At 36.2% G+C, this 19,161-nt stretch overlaps 1 protein-coding gene across 4 annotated transcripts in view; it reads right to left on the bottom strand.

Annotated features, from left to right (window-relative positions):
• Window positions 1-19,161, bottom strand: part of unc5cb (unc-5 netrin receptor Cb) — a 211,189-nt gene that overhangs the window by 67,352 nt on the left and 124,676 nt on the right. For all 4 annotated transcript variants that reach the window (XM_067397298.1, XM_067397301.1, XM_067397299.1 and 1 more), the window contains one exon: window positions 5,710-5,813. In XM_067397298.1, coding sequence (XP_067253399.1) covers window positions 5,710-5,813 — 104 coding nt within the window. The remainder of the gene's footprint in view (window positions 1-5,709; window positions 5,814-19,161) is intronic.

Genomic DNA, 19,161 nt, shown 5'->3' with positions numbered 1-19,161 from the left:
TGATAGTACAATATATAACTACTAGGTTTATTGCAAAATATTCTCATATACACAAAAAAGTAATACTTTTTTTAATCAAGGATGCAATAAACTGATCAAAAGTGACATTTATAATGTTACAAAAGATTCTATTTCAAATAAATTCTGTTCTTTTGAACTTTCTATTCATCAAAGAATCCTGAAAAATAAAATGTATGACGGTTTTCATAAAAATATGAGCAGTTTTCAACATTGAAAATTATCAAAATGTTTCAAATCATCATATTAGAATGATTTCTGAAGGATCATGTGACACTGAAGGCTGGAGTAATGATGCTGAAAATTCAGCTTTGATCACAGGAATAAATTACACTTTACTATATATTCACATAGAAAACTGCTGATTCACATTGGAATAATATTTCACTATTTTTACTGTATTGTTGATTAAACAATATAAAAGCTTTTTCACCAGATTTCCACGTGTTTCTGCAATAAAACATTCTCTGAGAAGAAAGATAAAATCCCTCTTGTGTCTCTACAGAAGCAAATATCATCACTGAACGACTTCAGAAGTAATTCTGCATCTGTGTCTGAAGTTTCAGATGTTATCGTCTCTGAATGTGATTTGCACTGTTCAAACACTGATACTTCAGCAACTTCTTAATCACAAAATGGACTGAAATAAATTGAATTGTGTTATTTTATTTGCACATACATTCACCATCCCCTCTCTCTCTCTCTGGATGTAATTACCCAGAAGGCCGGTTGGTTATTTTACGCTGCAAATGTGCAGGATGTCATTAACAGCAGACCTGCGGCTGACGGTGTGCCGTTCACGGCCCTGCGGCGTCCTATTTACGCTCTCCAAGAGAGAAGGAGCTCTTATTGCATTGCGTGATCCATGTAATTTCATTCCTGACTTGTTATTCTTCTCATTATGTGCCTGAATCCTTCCTCCGCAGTGCTGCACGCTCCGAGACGAGCTTTGATCCGAGCGATGCGATACGATGCACATCACGATAAAGTCACGACCGGTTCGACATTTATACATGCGTGTTTTTATGAAGCATAAAGAGGCATGCTGAAATGACTCAAATTAGATTTGTACACTGAACAAATGTATTTCAATTAATTACACTGAATCAAACATGACATTTTGAAGAAGGAGTTAAATTGTACGTGTATTGTACGTTTGGCAACACTTTACATTAAGATCTGGTTTGTTGACATTAGTGAACGCATTACCATGTTAGTAAAAATGTTTTTACTAATAATACACTCTAAAATATGCTGTGTTAAAAACAACCCAAGGTGAGTTGGAAATGGACAAACCGAGCAAATTGGGTCTTTTTAACCCAGCAATTGGGTTGTTTTAATTCAGCAAATTGGGTCGTTTTAACCCAGCGAATTGAGTTGTTTTAACCCAGTGATTGGGTCGTTTTTAACCCAGAAAACTGGGTTGTTTTAACCCAGTGAATTGGGTCATTTCAACCCAGCGATTGGGTTGTTTTAACTCAGCGAACTGGGTAATTTTAACCCAGCGATTGGGTTGTTTTAACCCAGTGAATTGGGTCATTTTAACCCAGCGATTGGGTTGTTTTAACCCAGTGAATTGGGTCATTTTAACCCAGCAATTGGGTTGTTTTAACCTAGTGAATTGGGTCATTTTAACCCAGCGATTGGGTTGTTTTAACCCAGCGATTGGGTTGTTTTAACCCAGTGAATTGGGTCATTTTAACCCAGCGATTGGGTTGTTTTAACCCAGTGAATTGGGTCATTTTAACCCAGCGATTGGGTTGTTTTAACCCAGTGAATTGGGTCATTGTAACCCAGCAATTGGGTTGTTTTAACCCAGTGAGTTGGGTCATTTTTAACCCAGCGATTGGGTTGTTTTAACCCAGTGAATTGGGTCATTTTAACCCAGCAATTGGGTTGTTTTAACATAGTGAATTGGGTCATTTTTAACCCAGCAATTGGGTTGTTTTAACCCAGTGAATTGGGTCATTTTAACCCAGCAATTGGGTTGTTTTAACCTAGTGAATTGGGTCATTTTTAACCCAGCAATTGGGTTGTTTTAACCCAGTGAATTGGGTCATTTTTAACCCAGCGATTGGGTTGTTTTAACCCAGTGAATTGGGTCATTTTAACTCAGCGATTGGGTCGTTTTTAACTCAGCGGTTGGGTTAAATGTTTGCCCAACCTGCTGGGTAGTTTTATTTAACTCAACTATTGTTTAAAAATGACTGTATTTCTTGCTTAAAATGAACCCAAAATATGTTGGAAATGAACATTTATTTAATGAATAATAATTAAACAAACATTTATTAAATTGCTTATTAATAAATGTTTACCTTTTGATTATTATTGTTGCCTCTAGTAATTATGTGTCTGATTTTTAATTTCCAACATATTTTGGGTTCATATAGTGATTTTTAAACAATAGTTGGGTTAAATAAAACTACCCATCATGTTGGTCAAACATTTAACCCAACCGCTGGGTTAAAACAACCAATTCGCTGGGTTTGTCCATTTTCAACCCAACTTAGGTTGTTTTTAACCCAACATTTGTTGGAGTGTAATATAGTTGTAACAGATGAACCTCATTGTGAAGTGTTACTATATTTTCTTGTACATTTACAACTTTGAAAAATCTTTTTCACAGCGTAGACAAATATAAACTCACAAAACCTAAGAGTAAGTGAAATGTGCTGCAGATTATTAAACGAAAGCACTCATTCATATCAATACAAGGATCTAAAGTAATAGTCGATGCATATTGATGTTTGACAGCATCAGCTCAGATCTAATCATGTTTGAGTTGAAAAACATAATGGCACAAACAAATGATGAAAGAAAGAAAATAACTTCAGCAAACTATGCCAAGTGAAACGAAGCGGGCGCCATCTGTGATGTACAATTTTCCCAGACACAAATTGCTTTTAATGTGAGAGCGGGATCGTTCTGCTGCCAAAGAGGGCTGTTGTGTGCTGATCCAGGGCCGTCCTCTTTAAAAGAAGAAATTGTTCCCTGAGTTTGTGGGATTGGCGGGAAACGGCTCCCTTCTGATTGCAGCCCATTTGTTCTGTCAGCATTTCCACCTGCAATAAAGTCGTCCGACTTCTGGTCGCTTAACTGGCCTTTTCCAGGTCAAGCGCAGCTCCTTTCAGAGCCGAATCAAAGGAAACGCTCTCCGCCGAGCTCCAGCGCCAATCAACACGCTCCCCGGAGAGATCGCTCTGATCTGACCCAGAATGCTCTTTGGTTTCACTCAACGGAGCTCATGTTTGGTTAAGAGTCGCTAGAGGTTTTTACTTGAAATCCAGCTGATGAAAACGTGATAGCTGAATGCTCAACCATATATTTATTTACATTCATTTATCACCTCATATATCCACATCAATTCACGTTTATTTCTACACTCTTAAAAATAAAAAACGCCTTCATTGGCATTGATAGTTCCATTAAGAACCTTTAACATCCTGGAAATCTTTCTATTGCACAAAAGGTTCTTTAGATTATTAAAATGTCGTTTATACTGAGAAAAAAAAACACGGTTCTTTTGAGAACGGATCACTGAAAGGTTCTTTGGGGAACCAATAATGGTTCTTCTATGGAATCGATGTGAAAAAACATTTATTTTTAAGAGCGTACAGCGATTTATACTATACAGATTGTTTCAAAGCAGTAATAAATAAGAAAATAAGACAGTAAATCTTCAATGAATCAATGAATCTATAAGCAGCTCTACAGAACATTCAGCTCAATTCAGTTCAAAACAGTATTTTAGTTTTATTATAGTTATAAATGTTTTGAATTATTTGTATATTTTTAGTTTTTTAATGCTAATTTTTTTTTTAGTTATTTCATTATGTGCTTTTTAGATTTGTTTTTTCAGTTTTAGATTTTTATTTCCAGTTAACAATTTTAGTGCTTATTTCAATTTAATCGCCAAGTCAACATTTCTAATTTTCCTGTAAAGTTTGTAAGCATGTCAATGTTGTAAAGTCAATCAATTATAAAACAAATTCACTTCAGCTCAATTCAGTTCAAAGCAGTGTTATTTTAGTTTTATTAGTTATTAATATTATTAAATTAGCTTTTATTTTTTTATTATAATTTTTTTTAGTAATTTCATTATGTGGTTTTGCCATTTTTTTAATATTGCCATTTAGATTTAATTGTTTTCAGTTTTAGATTTTTTTATTTTAATTTTAGTGCTTCAATTTAAACTCATTTCAGTTTAAAGTTTGTGCATCAATAATCAACAAGGTTCATCAATTATGAGACAAATTGAATTCAGCTCAATTCAGTTCAAAGCAGTGCTATTTTAGTTTTATTATAGTTATTAATATTTTGGATTTTTAATGTTGAATTTAATTAAATTTTTTATTAATTTCATTATATGCTTTTGCCATTTTAGATTTTTTTATTTCCACTTATTTATTTCCAATTTTAGTGCTTTAACCTAAACTTATTTCAAGTCAACATTTCTAATCAAGTTTTTCAAATAATATTTATATTTATAACAGTTTAATCAGTGAATTAACAGAAATGTTGTTAATAGTTTTAGTTTTCGATAATAACCCTGATTCAATGTTGATTCAATTCAGTTCAATAAATGTAAATGTTGTAAAGTTAGTGTCATTATTCAGCTCGATTCAGTTCAAATTTTGTTCTCATCTGATAGAGCTGAATCAATAACATTACTGAATTTTAATCTTTTAAAACCTCATATACATCCATAAATCTCGATTCATTTTCTTGCACTATTGTATTGAAACGTCAGATCCTTGCATTGATATTTATTTCATTTCTGAGCATGTTCATAACTCACAACTCACTTTTTCCTCCATTTTTTCAGCCCAAACAGGAAATAAACACTTTCCCTGCGGCCACAAACAAGCCAAATGGTCGTTCTGTGATCTTTCAGAAGCATTCGATGGTGAAATCAGCAGCGCTGCATGAAAGACGCTGTTATCTGCACACGGCAAACGCTCAAACTTCTCTACAATACTCCACGAGTGCCTGCAGACAGCAATTTCCCCCAATAAAAGCCTTTGTTGCTCATTTTTGACAACGTGCACGTGCGCATCCGTAACATCCCATTCTCCTCCAAACATCCGGGGTGGTTATTTAAACATGCCACGCCCTCCATCAACACAGCATTTAGGCTAAAGATAGTCTTAAGTTAATGATGGTCGTCATAAACACATGTTAAGATGATTAAAAGAGCAGGAAAAACACAGCCCGAGGCGTTCGCGTTAAACCCTCCTTCGAAATCTGTCCATTGAGTTGGTTAATCCTGCCTGGAGGAGGTTTCACTCGTGGATTTGCCTCAAATTGTTGCATCCTACTCTTTGTCATTGTAAGGATGTACGCTTTGAAGGAAAAAAAAGACTGAGAAAATCTTTTACAGTCGCCATCTATTAATCCTGTTTAGCGAAAACTTTAGGACGAGTTTGTCTGACAGCCCACTCCAGCTACAATCGATGTCTGGATCAATATGTCCTGTGCAGCTAAACAGGAATTAACAGGTGGCCGCTGAGGTAAATGTTTCTGAACGAAGTCTGACATTTAGTTGAGGTGATTGAGTTATCTACACATCAGCCGGCGAGGAGTTTACCTTTGCTTCGGCCCCCGTAACAAACGTTAATCTCTAATTCGATATAAAACTCATCAGCGGAGAGTGCTGCGCTTTGTGTGTGTGTGTGACGGATAAACTCGTACCTCAGCAGCAGGTATTCCTTCTGGCGGGCGGCACTGGAGAAGCACTTCCTGTTCGAGTGACACTTCCTTTCCCAGAGGCTCCTGGTCAAAGGTTTTCCTGAGATCTATGAAAGAAACAGATTTTCAGCACATCATGTGAATGCAGATGACAGGAAACTACACTACCGATCAAAGATTTTAATGTTTTGAAAGTCTCTTCTGCTCATCAAGGCTGCATTTATTTGATCAAAAGTACAGTAAAAATAGTGAAATATTTTTATGAATTAAAATATCTGTTTTCTATGTTAATATATAGTAAAGTGTAATTTATTCCTGTGATCAAAGCGATCATTACTCCAGTCTTCAGTGTCACATGATCCTTCAGAAATCATTCTGATATGATGATTTGCTGCTCAAGAAACATTTATGATTATTATCAATGTTGAATATTTATGTGGAAATATTCATACACCACCATTCAAAATACTGGAGTAAGATTAAAAGAAAAAGAAAATAAATTAATATTTTAAATTAACCAATTAAATAACATCCTAAAGTCAATTAGTTGGATTTTTTATAGTAGTGTAAAAATATTTTTTTCTTTGAATAAATAATTATTTTAAATAAAACTGTAGCTTTTTAAAATATGATTTAGTCAATTATCAACAAAAGTTTAAAACAGAAACAGCCTCAAATCTCACAAAAAAACTAAATGTTTTCCTGAAAATTACAACACAAAATGTTTTTTTATTGCATAATCAGTTTGTAAATTAGTACTAGTCATTTCTTTTAAATAATCAAGAGACTTAATTACTTGAATACTTTTCAAAAGCTTTGCTTTGGCAATTGAAATAAGACTCAAAACATTAAAAGGGACCTAATATGCAAGATGTAATATCAGTCTCTGGTGTCTCCAGAATGTGTCTGTGAAGTTTCAGCTCAAAATCATTTATTGTAGCTTGTCAAATTTGCCCCTATTTGGGTGTGAGCAAAAACAGGCCGTTTTTGTGTGTGTCCCTTTAAATGCAAATGAGCTCCGCTTTCCAGAAGAGGGCGGAGCTTTAACAGCTCAACAACAACAAAGCTGGAGAATCTCACGCAGCCAAAATGAGGAAAGTGTTCAGCCTTACATTGTTCAAACCGGAGTCGACACTGATGGAGAGACTCAGGAAGAAGTTACAACTTTTAGACGTTTCTGAAGGTGAGCGGCTCGTTTTTTCACATGCTTGCAGAGAAAGTTACTGGCTTGCTTTTTTTTACATTTTCTGGATTGGTATATGCACCGGGGGCCCGATTATAGCACATAAACACGGAAAGTCAGATTTTATGTCCACTTTAATGCATTATGAATATGATTGTGTGAAGCTGTTGTAAAACAACCTGCAGCATGAGACATGCACCGCATCCAAAGCAAACAAGTCCTATTTATAATCAGTGAAGCTCTACAATCTCAACACATCTCTTCTGTCACACAGGGTCATCCTCCAGCCGAGGCATTAGATGTTGGTTATTCACTCTGACATCATGGGATGTAATATTTAACAGTGCTGGCCATCTTTCCCTCAGACATCTCCTCTCAGCTTCTGTAAGTCCAGTGGAAGCTGCTGGAATACAGATCTGAGTGTTTTCATTCAGCTCTCGCCTCAGCTCCTCACTATCCTCCTGCTTTCCTGGGTACATATTTGACTTCCAGCGTGAATAAAGCATGGGGACGAGGACCGTGTGGCGACACATGCTGATGGCCAGCATTTTCACAGGTGGTGTAATGAGTTTCCTGCTTCATGCTGAATATTAATGTGATTAGACACAACTCTCAGTGTTGTACGTCAGGCTCTCTTACAGCAGTCTCATTCAAAGCGTGTGGATCAGAGGATTTTCCACACAATATTTCCTGCTTATCTGCCGTCAGTGTCATTTACACATTTATCATCGGTCCATGATGGGAGAACGGTGTCATGATGACAAATGGGTTCAGACTCATTTCTCTGTGAGTGATAGAAACATCACACACACAGATACACATTCGGCTTAATGTTCCCTCATATTGCCAGTAGTGCTGCACATGGGCTGTGTCTCAAAGCCTAGTGTGCTGCCTACCTAGACAGAGTATTGCACTTTGGAAAGCTTCAAACTAATCAAAATTAATCTCTCAAAATGCTCCAAACATGCATATAACCACCAAAAATGCCTCAAATGTGTCTGAAAAAACACTGTACAGTAAAAAAATTATACTGTTTGCACTGTTAATGAACTTTTATAATTATAATTGGTCATTTGCACAACCGTGTTAACTTGCCCTTATATTAAATATTATTAATATTTTATTAATATCAATACAATAAATTACACTATAAAATTCCCTGGGTTAAAACAACCCAATTCGCTGGGTTAAAACTGGGTTAAAACAATCCAATCACTGGGTTAAAAAAAACAATTTGCTGGGTTAAAACAATCCAATCACTGGGTTAAAAAAAAACAATTTGCTGGGTTAAAACAATCCAATCACTGGGTTAAAAAAAACAATTTGCTGGGTTAAAACAACCAATTCGCTGGGTTAAAACAACCCAATTTGCTGGGTTAAAACAATCCAATCACTGGGTTAAAAAAACCAATTTGCTGGGTTAAAACAACCAATTCGCTGGGTTAAAACAATTCAATCACTGGGTTAAAACTGGGTTAAAACAATCCAACTACTGGGTTAAAACAACCAATTTGCTGGGTTAAAACAACCCAAATCGCTGGGTTAAAACAACCAATTCGCTGGGTTAAAAAAACAATTCGCTGGTTTAAAACAACCAATTCGCTGGGTTAAAACAACCCAATCGCTGGGTTAAAACTGGGTTAAAACAACCAATTCTCTGGGTTAAAACAACCCAATTTGCTGGGTTAAAACAACCCAATCGATGGGTTAAAACAACCAATTCGCTGGGTTAAAACAACCCAATCGCTGGGTTAAAACTGGGTTAAAACAACCAATTCTCTGGGTTAAAACAACCCAATCGCTGGGTTAAAACAACCAATTCGCTGGGTTAAAAAAAACAATTCGCTGGGTTAAAACTGGGATAAAACAACCAATTCTCTGGGTTAAAACAACCCAATTTGCTGGGTTAAAATCGCTGGGTTGTGTGTGTGTGTGTGTGTGTGTGTGTGTGTCTATATATATATATATATATGATTTTTTTTTTTATGAAATGATACTCTAAATAAATAAACTAAAACTGTCAGTAGGTGGTCTAAACGAGTATGTCATTCATAATTTCTGTCTAGGATAATCAGGATTGAAGTCCCGTTTATAATGACTCATGTCACTGTTAGTCAAGTTTCTTTGACTCTAAACAAATCTAGATGACTTTGTCACTTCTGTGTCACTAAATGAGAAAAGGGGGCCGAGCAACACAACTGACAGCTGCTGTCAGCCAATCAGAAGGCCGGTTGTACTCGCGCCCGTTTCTTCCTCGCTGACAGTGATGGATGAGCCGCGCTCCCATGCTCTCCTCTGGGCCTCCTCCATCTCACGCTCCCTCCATCTCGGTCTGTCTACTCTATGGCTGTCCATGAGGTCCACAGAGGAGGAGAGATGTGGAGAGATTTCACTGCTGCTCTAATAAAAATCCAATATTTCTCTGTGTTCCCACACGCGATGGAAGAGGTGAGAGCCGGAGCGGGAGACGGAGGTGAAGAGAGCGTCTCGCTCCAGCGGCCTGCAGGTCCATTAGACATATATTATATTCAGCTGGAGGAGACGGCAATAACGTGGCCACCGAGAGCTGAAGGAGTCGTGTTATATAGTGTATGTGCGTCTGCTCTCTCGAAAGAGATCAACAACACCGTGCCTGAAGTGAAAATGACAATCAAGCAAAATCCCATTTAAGGGAAGTCAGTCAGCAGCCATCCTGCTAATGTCCCCTATGTAGGTAACAGATTGCTGCCCGCAATCGCATCAAAGATCAGACAAATTTGCACGTGCATTTCTTTACATTTTGGGTAAAATAATTTATATTAATCATAAAAAAAATCAATGACAAAAATCAACACATTATATTCACGACAATCAATGTTGGGCATGTTACTTTTAAAATTAATTAGTTATAGTTACTAGTTACTTCTCACAAATAGTAATTGAGCTACATCATTATAAAAGTAACTAATTACCAGGGAAAAAAAATCAAATATGATTGGATGCCCCCAATTTTAAATATAAGTCTAAAATAAATGATGCTTGATCCGACTCGTGACTCTTGATCCGCTCTTGCTCACAACATGAGATTTCTCTGTACTGTACTACATGTTGGCAGCCATTAAAGAAAACGTAGTTTCATATTTATGTTTAAATATATGTTATTTTTTAATTTCATGTATTTGATTATGAAAAGTGAACAGCATGAGTAAGAATATATCATAAGATGTGCAATATATCGGGAGACATGGAGTGAGTCAGACATGATTTTGATCACTTCATTAAGTTTTGTTTTGTAGAAAGCCTTTCTTTAAAGTGAATTTCATTTTGTATCTTAATTTTAATCAATGTTTCATCAACCAATTGCGTGGATTTAATAAATAAGAAGCAAATACAGCAGACAATATAATCATGAAATGAAGGCGCCGGCGCGATCACTTGCGCGTGAACTGAAGCACGACTTACAGGCTAATGAACCGAAACTCTGCTTGCCTCACAGACATGAGAAATATATCTATAGAAAGCTTTAAATGTCTACTTCTAAATGAAATAATTCAAAACTAAAAGAAATGATTATGTAATTTGAATGAAATGTGCATTCTCTCTCCAGGCGCCTCCACGGAGATGATGACAGTCAGTAATGTGAACTTCATCCTCTCAGCCGACACTGATTCACAAAACATTAGTTTATTAATAAACAATTAAAATGTCTCCTTGCTGTTTTTGTCACATTCATAATCATAACTTTTGCCGGTTCTTTATGGCAAGCTTTATGTGTGCACTATAGGCCTATATTATGTAAACGCTCATTATGACAGTTTATTCTCTCCAGTAGCCTATATGTGATTAGTCAACTAACGGCTTGAGGGTTTGGACCTGAGGTGCCGAATCAAAGAACCAAACAAGCAGTAACAGGAGACGAGTTCGCTGGAATGATAAAAGAAATGTTTCATACATATTTGATGGATGGATTATAATAAGGCTTCTGAAACTGAGCCAGTGGTTGTTAACTGAGTGTTATATTTGTGTTGGACAGAAACGAGCGATTTGCTGATGTTGCTAATGACAAACAGAAGCTCTGAGACGGCGTTTGTCCTCTCGGTAAAGGGAATTATGGGAAGTTTGGTTGGGTACAGACTGACGGAAGATCTTCTGTGCTTTTAAATATGAATTATTGTTGCACACAGGGCTGCAGTGTGCATCTTATTTACATTAAGATGTTATAAAGTTTTCTGAAATGAAATTCAGGAGCTCATGTATGTTTTGGTCTGATCTGAGGTCAGGAAGCATCGTCTCGAGAGCGAATCATTATCAGGTCGCTCATTCTAAAGAATGATGTTCGTCATTGAAGAGAAGCGCCTGTCTTCCCACGCCATACACCGAGACAGCGCTGAGGACGAGGGATGAAGGTCGTGAGTTTCTCTGAACCAGAGACAGAAAGCTGCCCTGTGGGTGTCACAACAAACCAAGGTCAAAACAGAGAGAGAACGCCAACAGCAACAACACACACACACACACACACACAATGTCAAATAGAAGAAATGCAACATTATTCTGATCACTAACTGCATTCAACGATAGAAAAGACACTGAAGAGCCACCACATATACAGACATGTCAAATCACATCACATGATCTGAAAAAGAATTAACCGTTTGCTCTCATGTCAAAATAGCCCTTCATCTGTGATGTTAAACAACCGTGTCAGCTGACCACACAAACACACATGTTGGGTTTTTATGTTTTAAGGGGATTTTCCATAGACATAATGGCTTTTATACTGTACAAACTGCATATTCTATCACCTTACACACACACACACACACACACACACACACACACACACAGTACAATAGCAACTTTCATACATGTATTCATATATTCATACGACATATATTCAGAATGGTTTTGCTGGAGATATAAAACTAAATAGCATACTGAATTATTACAGTATTTTAATTTAACCTCAAAAGACCAACAGAAACACTGTTAGAGTTATGAAGTATGATTCATTTATGTGAATCAGTTCTTTTGAAGTGCCTGTTTTAATGAATCAGTTCAAAAAATAAATTCAAACATTCGTTTGCATCACTTAAAAATCATGTGCAATTTAACAGGTTAAAGGTGTAGTATATTTAATCATTTATATTTGAATCAGAACATATACTATTCTATAAAAAAATGTAAATAAGTGTAAGATTAATATAAATAACTTTACTGTACTGTACTTTTTGCATCTACAATCTATTTTGTGAAGCAACAATAGCTGTTTGGATGAAATAATTAGGGAAAAAATTATATATATATATATATAATGCCCCTATTTGAATTTTTTACTCATTTAAAATGCAATAAAATTCCCTATACTCCCATTTTCTTTTATATATTTTAATATGTACAGGTCAGAATAAGTATGTTGTTTAAATTTTTACATAAAGATAAGTGTTACACAGAATGACAATGGAACATTATTTCACCCACATTTTGACATTTTATTCTCCCAAAACGTATTTGAAACCTTAAAAGCAGACGTTTTACTTGCATTTAATGTGCTTTCTATGTATACAAAGTCCCTTTTGTAAATGTCTTTGACTGATAAATATAGTAGATTTTACTGATGTTTTACTTGGATTAAACAAAAATTCATTTTGAATCTCATTTTTAAAGGATGAAAAATGATGAGGATGAAAAACATGCTTTTTATGGCATTTTGGCGATAAAAAACCCAAAACAGAATATAATCAGGGCTGAAAATAAAGATCTGTTTTTAGTTCTATCACCCAGTGCTGTTTCCACACCATTGAAAAGTGAAATTAATACGTAGGAAACAGTTTTAGCACACAGACATGAATGCAGCGCATGTCCAAATGTGTTTGTGAGTCGTCAGCGAGCGCATCGGGGCCATTACAGTAATAACTGCGGGTGAGTCGCTGTTTAAAGCGTGAGTCAGTCTCCATGCGGCGCTGGGATTGGCAGTTTAAACAACTCAGTCCAATTACCAGCGTTTTCATTCCATTACAGGCCGTCCCCCGAGGCCCGCGCGCCGCACCCGCCCCATTGTGGGCACAATTAATTGGTTGTGTTCTGACACACGTGAGCTTGAAACGACTGACTGTAAATCGAACGCGGCTCATGCCAGGTCAGAGTCTGCCTTCTTTAGGAGTAAACACTGCAGCCACTCTCAATGTTAACATGAGGGATTAAAGAGGCCATGTTATGCCCTCTTGTTGCTTTTGGGCTCTACTACAATTGACCCGTCGCAAAAACCCCTTAGTTACTGTTGCTTTGACTGACAAGCCATGACTGACAACACGTCGACAGACAAGACAGAGAAGGTTACTTATGATATTAAACAAAGTCCAAGCTTTCAAATTGTGCAATTTTTTAAATAAATTCGAACAATGAAAAGCTTTTTGTGGCTCTTTAATGTGTCGTGACAGATCGCTGTAGCTCCTCAGCTCAAGCGGCTCGTGAACCGATCATCTCTTCCTACTAGTTCATTTATAGCATCAAATAAATATGAATGAACATCAGAAGGTATGTTGTTTCAATCACAGAAAGACGTCAGTATACGCCATTTTTCAAGTTCAAGCCCACCGAGGTTAATCTTCTAACTCCTGACTGCTTTGTCAGACAAAATGCCGGATTCGGCGTTATGATTGGATAGATCACTTGTCAATCAAACTCCCAGCGAAGAGTCAACTGAATGTTGATTATTCTCCATTTTTTGCAGCTCCTCTCTTCCCAGTCTGTCAGTAACGCTCTGTTTAGTTCCTGTCTCTATGTAGCCCCTCCTTCTGAAAAGCACAATGTGCTCTGATTGGTCGGCTTGACAACCAGGCCACACCCCTTTATTCTGCATATTAATTATTTAAATGAGGAATATTGTGAAGAAAACTCACGGTGGAGGCGTTTCAGGGAGTTCAGAAACACTGATATAGAGAATAACTGGAACTTTGCAGAGCTTTTTCATGCTCAAACAGCAACATTACACGTACAAAAGCATCCTCTTTAAATGAAAATAGAAATAAAGATGCGAGGGAATCAAATGAGCTCATTGGCACTGCTGCAGTCTGTGCTGCAATCACCATCGCATGTTCCTTTTACTGACTCATTACATCCTGGCACGCGGCCCGAGGAAAGTTTTCCCGTCCAATCCGTCTCCCCTTCTGAATAGTTTCAGAGTTTCGAGCGTGCTAAATCAAGCTTCTCCTCAGTATTTGTTCTAGTGTGCAGCGCACTGGCCCTCGCCGCGCGGGTTTGTCACATTAACAGCGGTTGAGCTGAGCGGCCCAATTTAAAGCACTTTGGGGTTCTCGACAAAATGCGATCCATATTTTGTGCCGTTCCAGGGCCAAAAACCTGAGTGGTGAATAATGTAAGGTAGATCTGGACATGGTGGAAATGAGCAAACACACACGCGCTGAATTTATTACCGCCTCTAATGGGCCAAACGCATTACAATGCCATTTGTGATATGTAGCGGTACACAACCTTTTTGCTTATTATAAATTAATGCAAGGTTGGAGACGATAGACTCTACGCGGGTCTCGATACTTGCAGGAACACACAACAAACTTTAATTGAAACTTCAACTGCATAACAGAAGAGATAAACAAATTACAAGCATTTCACACTCAGCTGAATCTCACCAAAGGCCTTGAACCTGCTGTGAGAAAAATGTTTTGAAAGAAGTTCCTTCTGTTCACCGAGACATTAGAAAGTTAAAGTTTTGAAATAGAAAACTTTTTTAACATTATCAATGTCTTGTTGACCATTTTAATGCATTCTTGTATTACAATTATTTTTAATATATTAAATCAATCATCAGTATTACTTCACTAAGTAGATCATTTGATCATTTCATTTGAGACTCTAAAAAAAAAAAAGAAAACCAACCCCATAGCAACCATCCACAATACCCTAGCAACCGCCCAGAACACTGTAGCAACTGCTGGACAACAAAACAGGCAGATAAAAGCTTTACACTCCTTAGTAACACCATAGCAACCACCCACAATACCCTAGCAACCTCATAGCAACCACCCAGAACACTGTAAGAACTGCTGGAGAACAAAACAAGCAGAAAAAAAGATTTAAACCTCTTAGCAACGCTATAGCAATCACCCATAATACCCTAGCAACCTCATAGCACCCGCCCAGAACACTGTAGCAACTGCTGGATAACAAAACAGGCAGAAAAAATGCTTTAAACTTCTTAGCAACATCATAACAACCACCCACAATACCCTAGCAACCTCATAGCAACCACCCAGAACACTGTAGCAACGGCTGGACAACAAAACAGGCAGAAAAAAAGCTTTACACTCCTTAGCAACACCATAGCAACCAACAGCAATACCCTAGCAACCTCATAGCAACCACCCAGAACACTGTAGGAACTACTGGACAACAAAACAGGCAGAAAAAATGCTTTAAACTTCTTAGCAACATCATAGCAACCACCCACAATACCCTAGCAACCTCATAGCAACCACCCAGAACACTGTAGCAACTGCTGGATGATAAAACACCCTAAAAACACCCTAGAAACTGCTTAGCAATGCCCTGGCAACACAATAGTGAGTTTTACACAGGCAAGCATCACTCAGATTTTCTTGCATTTATTTTCAGCTGAATCTTACGAAAGGCCTCAAAACATTAAATATTATGTTAAGTCAATAAATCAGTATTACTAGTGATCTAAACATGTATTAAAACTCACCGTGTAACTCGCAAACACATAGAAAGCGCCTGTGCAACACCCTGGCAACTACTCAAATTACCCTAGCAACATAGTACGTCTGCAAAAGAATAAAACACTCACATTTCCTTTTAAAAAAGTAAAAAGTCGAGTTTACTTTGAGACCTGACACTGTTTAAAACTGAAACGAGAAGAGTTTACTGGAGATGTGTGAAATACACAACAAAATGTCTCCTGTTGGCTTTGGACCGGAGAATGGCTTCAGGGGAAAATATCACAGCTTGTGTTGGCTGAGATGATGACGGCTTCTCTCAGACACAAAAAGAGTCGGGGCCAAATGCAGCGAGCAGATCAGCTCTGAACCTCCGACCAGCTCCGGCTGAACCCGACGACGCCCGGCGGGCACAGCTCAGCTCCCATGAGCCTCCTCTGCCAAGCTGCGGCCGCACACGTGGTCGCATATGAAAACAATTACATTAATTGCATGTCTTTGGCTACTTGTGCTAAATTACACAAGTTAGTGAATTAAGGGCCATTTACATAGTTGAATTCTCCCGTCTCACCTCTGAAACCACCGCTGCTAAAGTGAAGCAATCGCTGAGTTGGCATCTAGTATTTAAATCCACCAAACGAGCCCTCAATACACACACTCAAACTGACGCTGTGTTTGAAAAAAGCTTTCATGCTACGCGTATGATTGCTGCAGTATACTATATATAGTACATATATACAGTGTACAGTATGCCAATTTTCTAAATGCATGGAATATCCAGATGACCCACTTCATTTGTTACAATGTGCATGCAATATTATAACCCATAATGCAATGTCAACTGTAATTTTTATGATTCCTTATTTAATCAGGCTGATACAGTAAATATTACATATTTGTACACAACATTATGCAAATAAATGCAAAATATTCATTTTAACTGGATGCACTCACTAAATTAGCCGTGCAATATTTTGTGACATTGTTTTAAGGGAATAATGCATACTGGTTTACTTACTATTTTTAAAGAGAACAGTACAGTAGGCAGTATACCGATCATACTGTGTGGTTTTCAGTAAGAGTAAGCAAGCATTCCATTCTCAACATGACACATGAAGTATTCCAGAACAGCACACTAGGATTTTTGCAGAAATGGTAATTGTAGTATGCTGCCTGGAACATAGCTTGTGTGGAATAGATGAAAACTACACTGCTTACTGCATAATGCACCATGTTTTACTTTATAATGCAAATTATTTTTAATATTAAAATGATACAAATAATATTTTTAAATTAATTTTACATACATACAATTTATATGTAAATAGACAAAAACTATTTAAAATTTTATATATATTTTTTACATTTTATTTAAACAATTTTTACTATTTTACCATTATATACTATTTTTAAAACATGATGGGTTGCATCTAGTTATCATCTCAAAAACTACATCATAAATTTACATTTATAATATAATATTATTTTTTTAAAACACTATATATATATATATCTCAATTTATACATTTTTAAATGTATTTATTTTTAAAAATAAAAATGCTTAATATTAAGTTATGTATTAAAATTTTCATTTCTAAAATGTGTGTGTATATTATATATATATATATATATATATATATATATATATATATATATATATATATATATATATATATATATATATATATATATATATATATATAGTATTTTATATATTTTTATAAATAATGTATAATATTTTATATAATATTTATATATAATATAATAGTATAATATATTATATAGTATATAGTATAGTATTTTAATTACAATTTTTATTTATTTTTATTATTTTATTATTACATGCTATTTTTAAAATGAGAGGTTGGGTGTAGTTATCTAAAAATAAATAATACATTTGCATTTATAATAATATAATTTTTACAACACCACATACTAGATATATAGACACACACACTTTTTAAAAAATAAAAATACTTAAACTTTATGCATAAGTTATGTATTAAAAATACTATTTCTAAAACTAATATATATATATATATATATATATATATATATAATTTTTTATATTTAACATTTTAAATAATAAATAATATTAAATAGTATCAATTTAAATAATATTAAATAATAAATTGTTTTTATTTATTTATTTTTATATATATACTATACAGGTTGCATCTAGTTATCATCTAAAAAAAATCATAAATTTGCATTTATAAACAAATTGTCTGAAGTTTTGGCTGTCTGATGAAATAAAAGTCAGTAAAGGGATGATCAATAAAGGTTATCACTTTCGGTTCATTCATCACACTGTAAATGGAAGGTCAAGTCAAGTGTAGTGCATTATGGGATACAGTTTTCTGCTTGTATAATGCATATGTAACAGTAGTTCATTCAGTTATTCCATACATACTGTGAAAGTAAGTATACCGCAGGAAGTATGAGTAGTACAGTAGTATGTTATTCTGTCTGGTGGAGAGTGTTGTGTTGAGGTAAATCACTGCTGTGTGCGAGTCCGTGTTAAACAGCGTCTGTGTCCGGATCGAAGCTCGTCCCCTCATAACTCACGGCAGAAGTGCCCGACGCGACACGCTCACAAATCACGCTCGCAATTAATATCCTCAATGAGAGCGCAGAGCCTTCTACAGCTCCTGAACTTTATGGCGTTTCCATTGATCACCGTTCCACAACAACAAAACGCTGCTTATTTATCGCTCTGGAGTGTTACTCAGGCCCTGATTAAAACATCTGTCACATACAGGACGCTGAAAAAGGGTAAATGATCGCTGCTGTTTCCATTAGTCTCCGGAGAGAGAGAGCGGATCGAGCAGGCGGTCAGTGGAGCAAAGCCAGGACATTTGAATAGGGATTCATTCTGATTTGAATCAAAGGTTACAATGATTAAAGCAGAACGTGCTGCAGTAACACTGACCTGAGACCAGCTCTATTGACCCACAGCAGCAGAATAACTGTAACTAAAGCCAGCCGGTCAATGAGGAGGATTAATTAGTCTCCTAACCTCACTGGAAAAGCGTTTGCTGAATCTACAGCAAATAGAAATAAATACAAGCTAAAGCATGTGAAATTATTTTAGACAAATGCAAGCAATAAAGGGTGATTTCAGATGCATTATTACAGTTTTTTCTGCAGTAAGGAGAAGTGCAGAAGCTGCATTGACGACTGCTCTCTCACTACACGAGTCGAGATGTTCACCGCCGGATGACTGCAGACGAGGAGAAGAACAATAAGATAATGTATAAGTGATGTGTGTTCTGCCTGCGCTGTTCATCTAGTGTGACTGAGTCATTTCACACAGCGGAGGACATCTCTCATTCACACACACACACACACACACTGAAGAGCTCCTCCACCTAAATAAGAATGAGTGCCACGTTTGTACAGCAGTATCTGCTCCAGCGTCTCTTTATGCTGGAAAAACATCTCGTTCTGCACCGGCTCTCTGTTGGAAAGACTTGGAAATTCTGATCCGCTAAACCCCTTTGAATAAAATAAAATAAAATAAAATAAAATAAAATAAAATAAAATAAAATAAAATAAAATAAAATAAAATACAAATATAAAATAAATAAATAATAAATA

The sequence above is a fragment of the Chanodichthys erythropterus genome, chromosome 10, assembly GCF_024489055.1.
Source record: "Chanodichthys erythropterus isolate Z2021 chromosome 10, ASM2448905v1, whole genome shotgun sequence".
In the NCBI taxonomy this organism is placed as follows: Eukaryota; Metazoa; Chordata; class Actinopteri; order Cypriniformes; family Xenocyprididae; genus Chanodichthys; species Chanodichthys erythropterus.
Note: the sequence above shows the minus strand (reverse complement) of the source record. Positions and strands in the feature narration are given on the sequence as shown.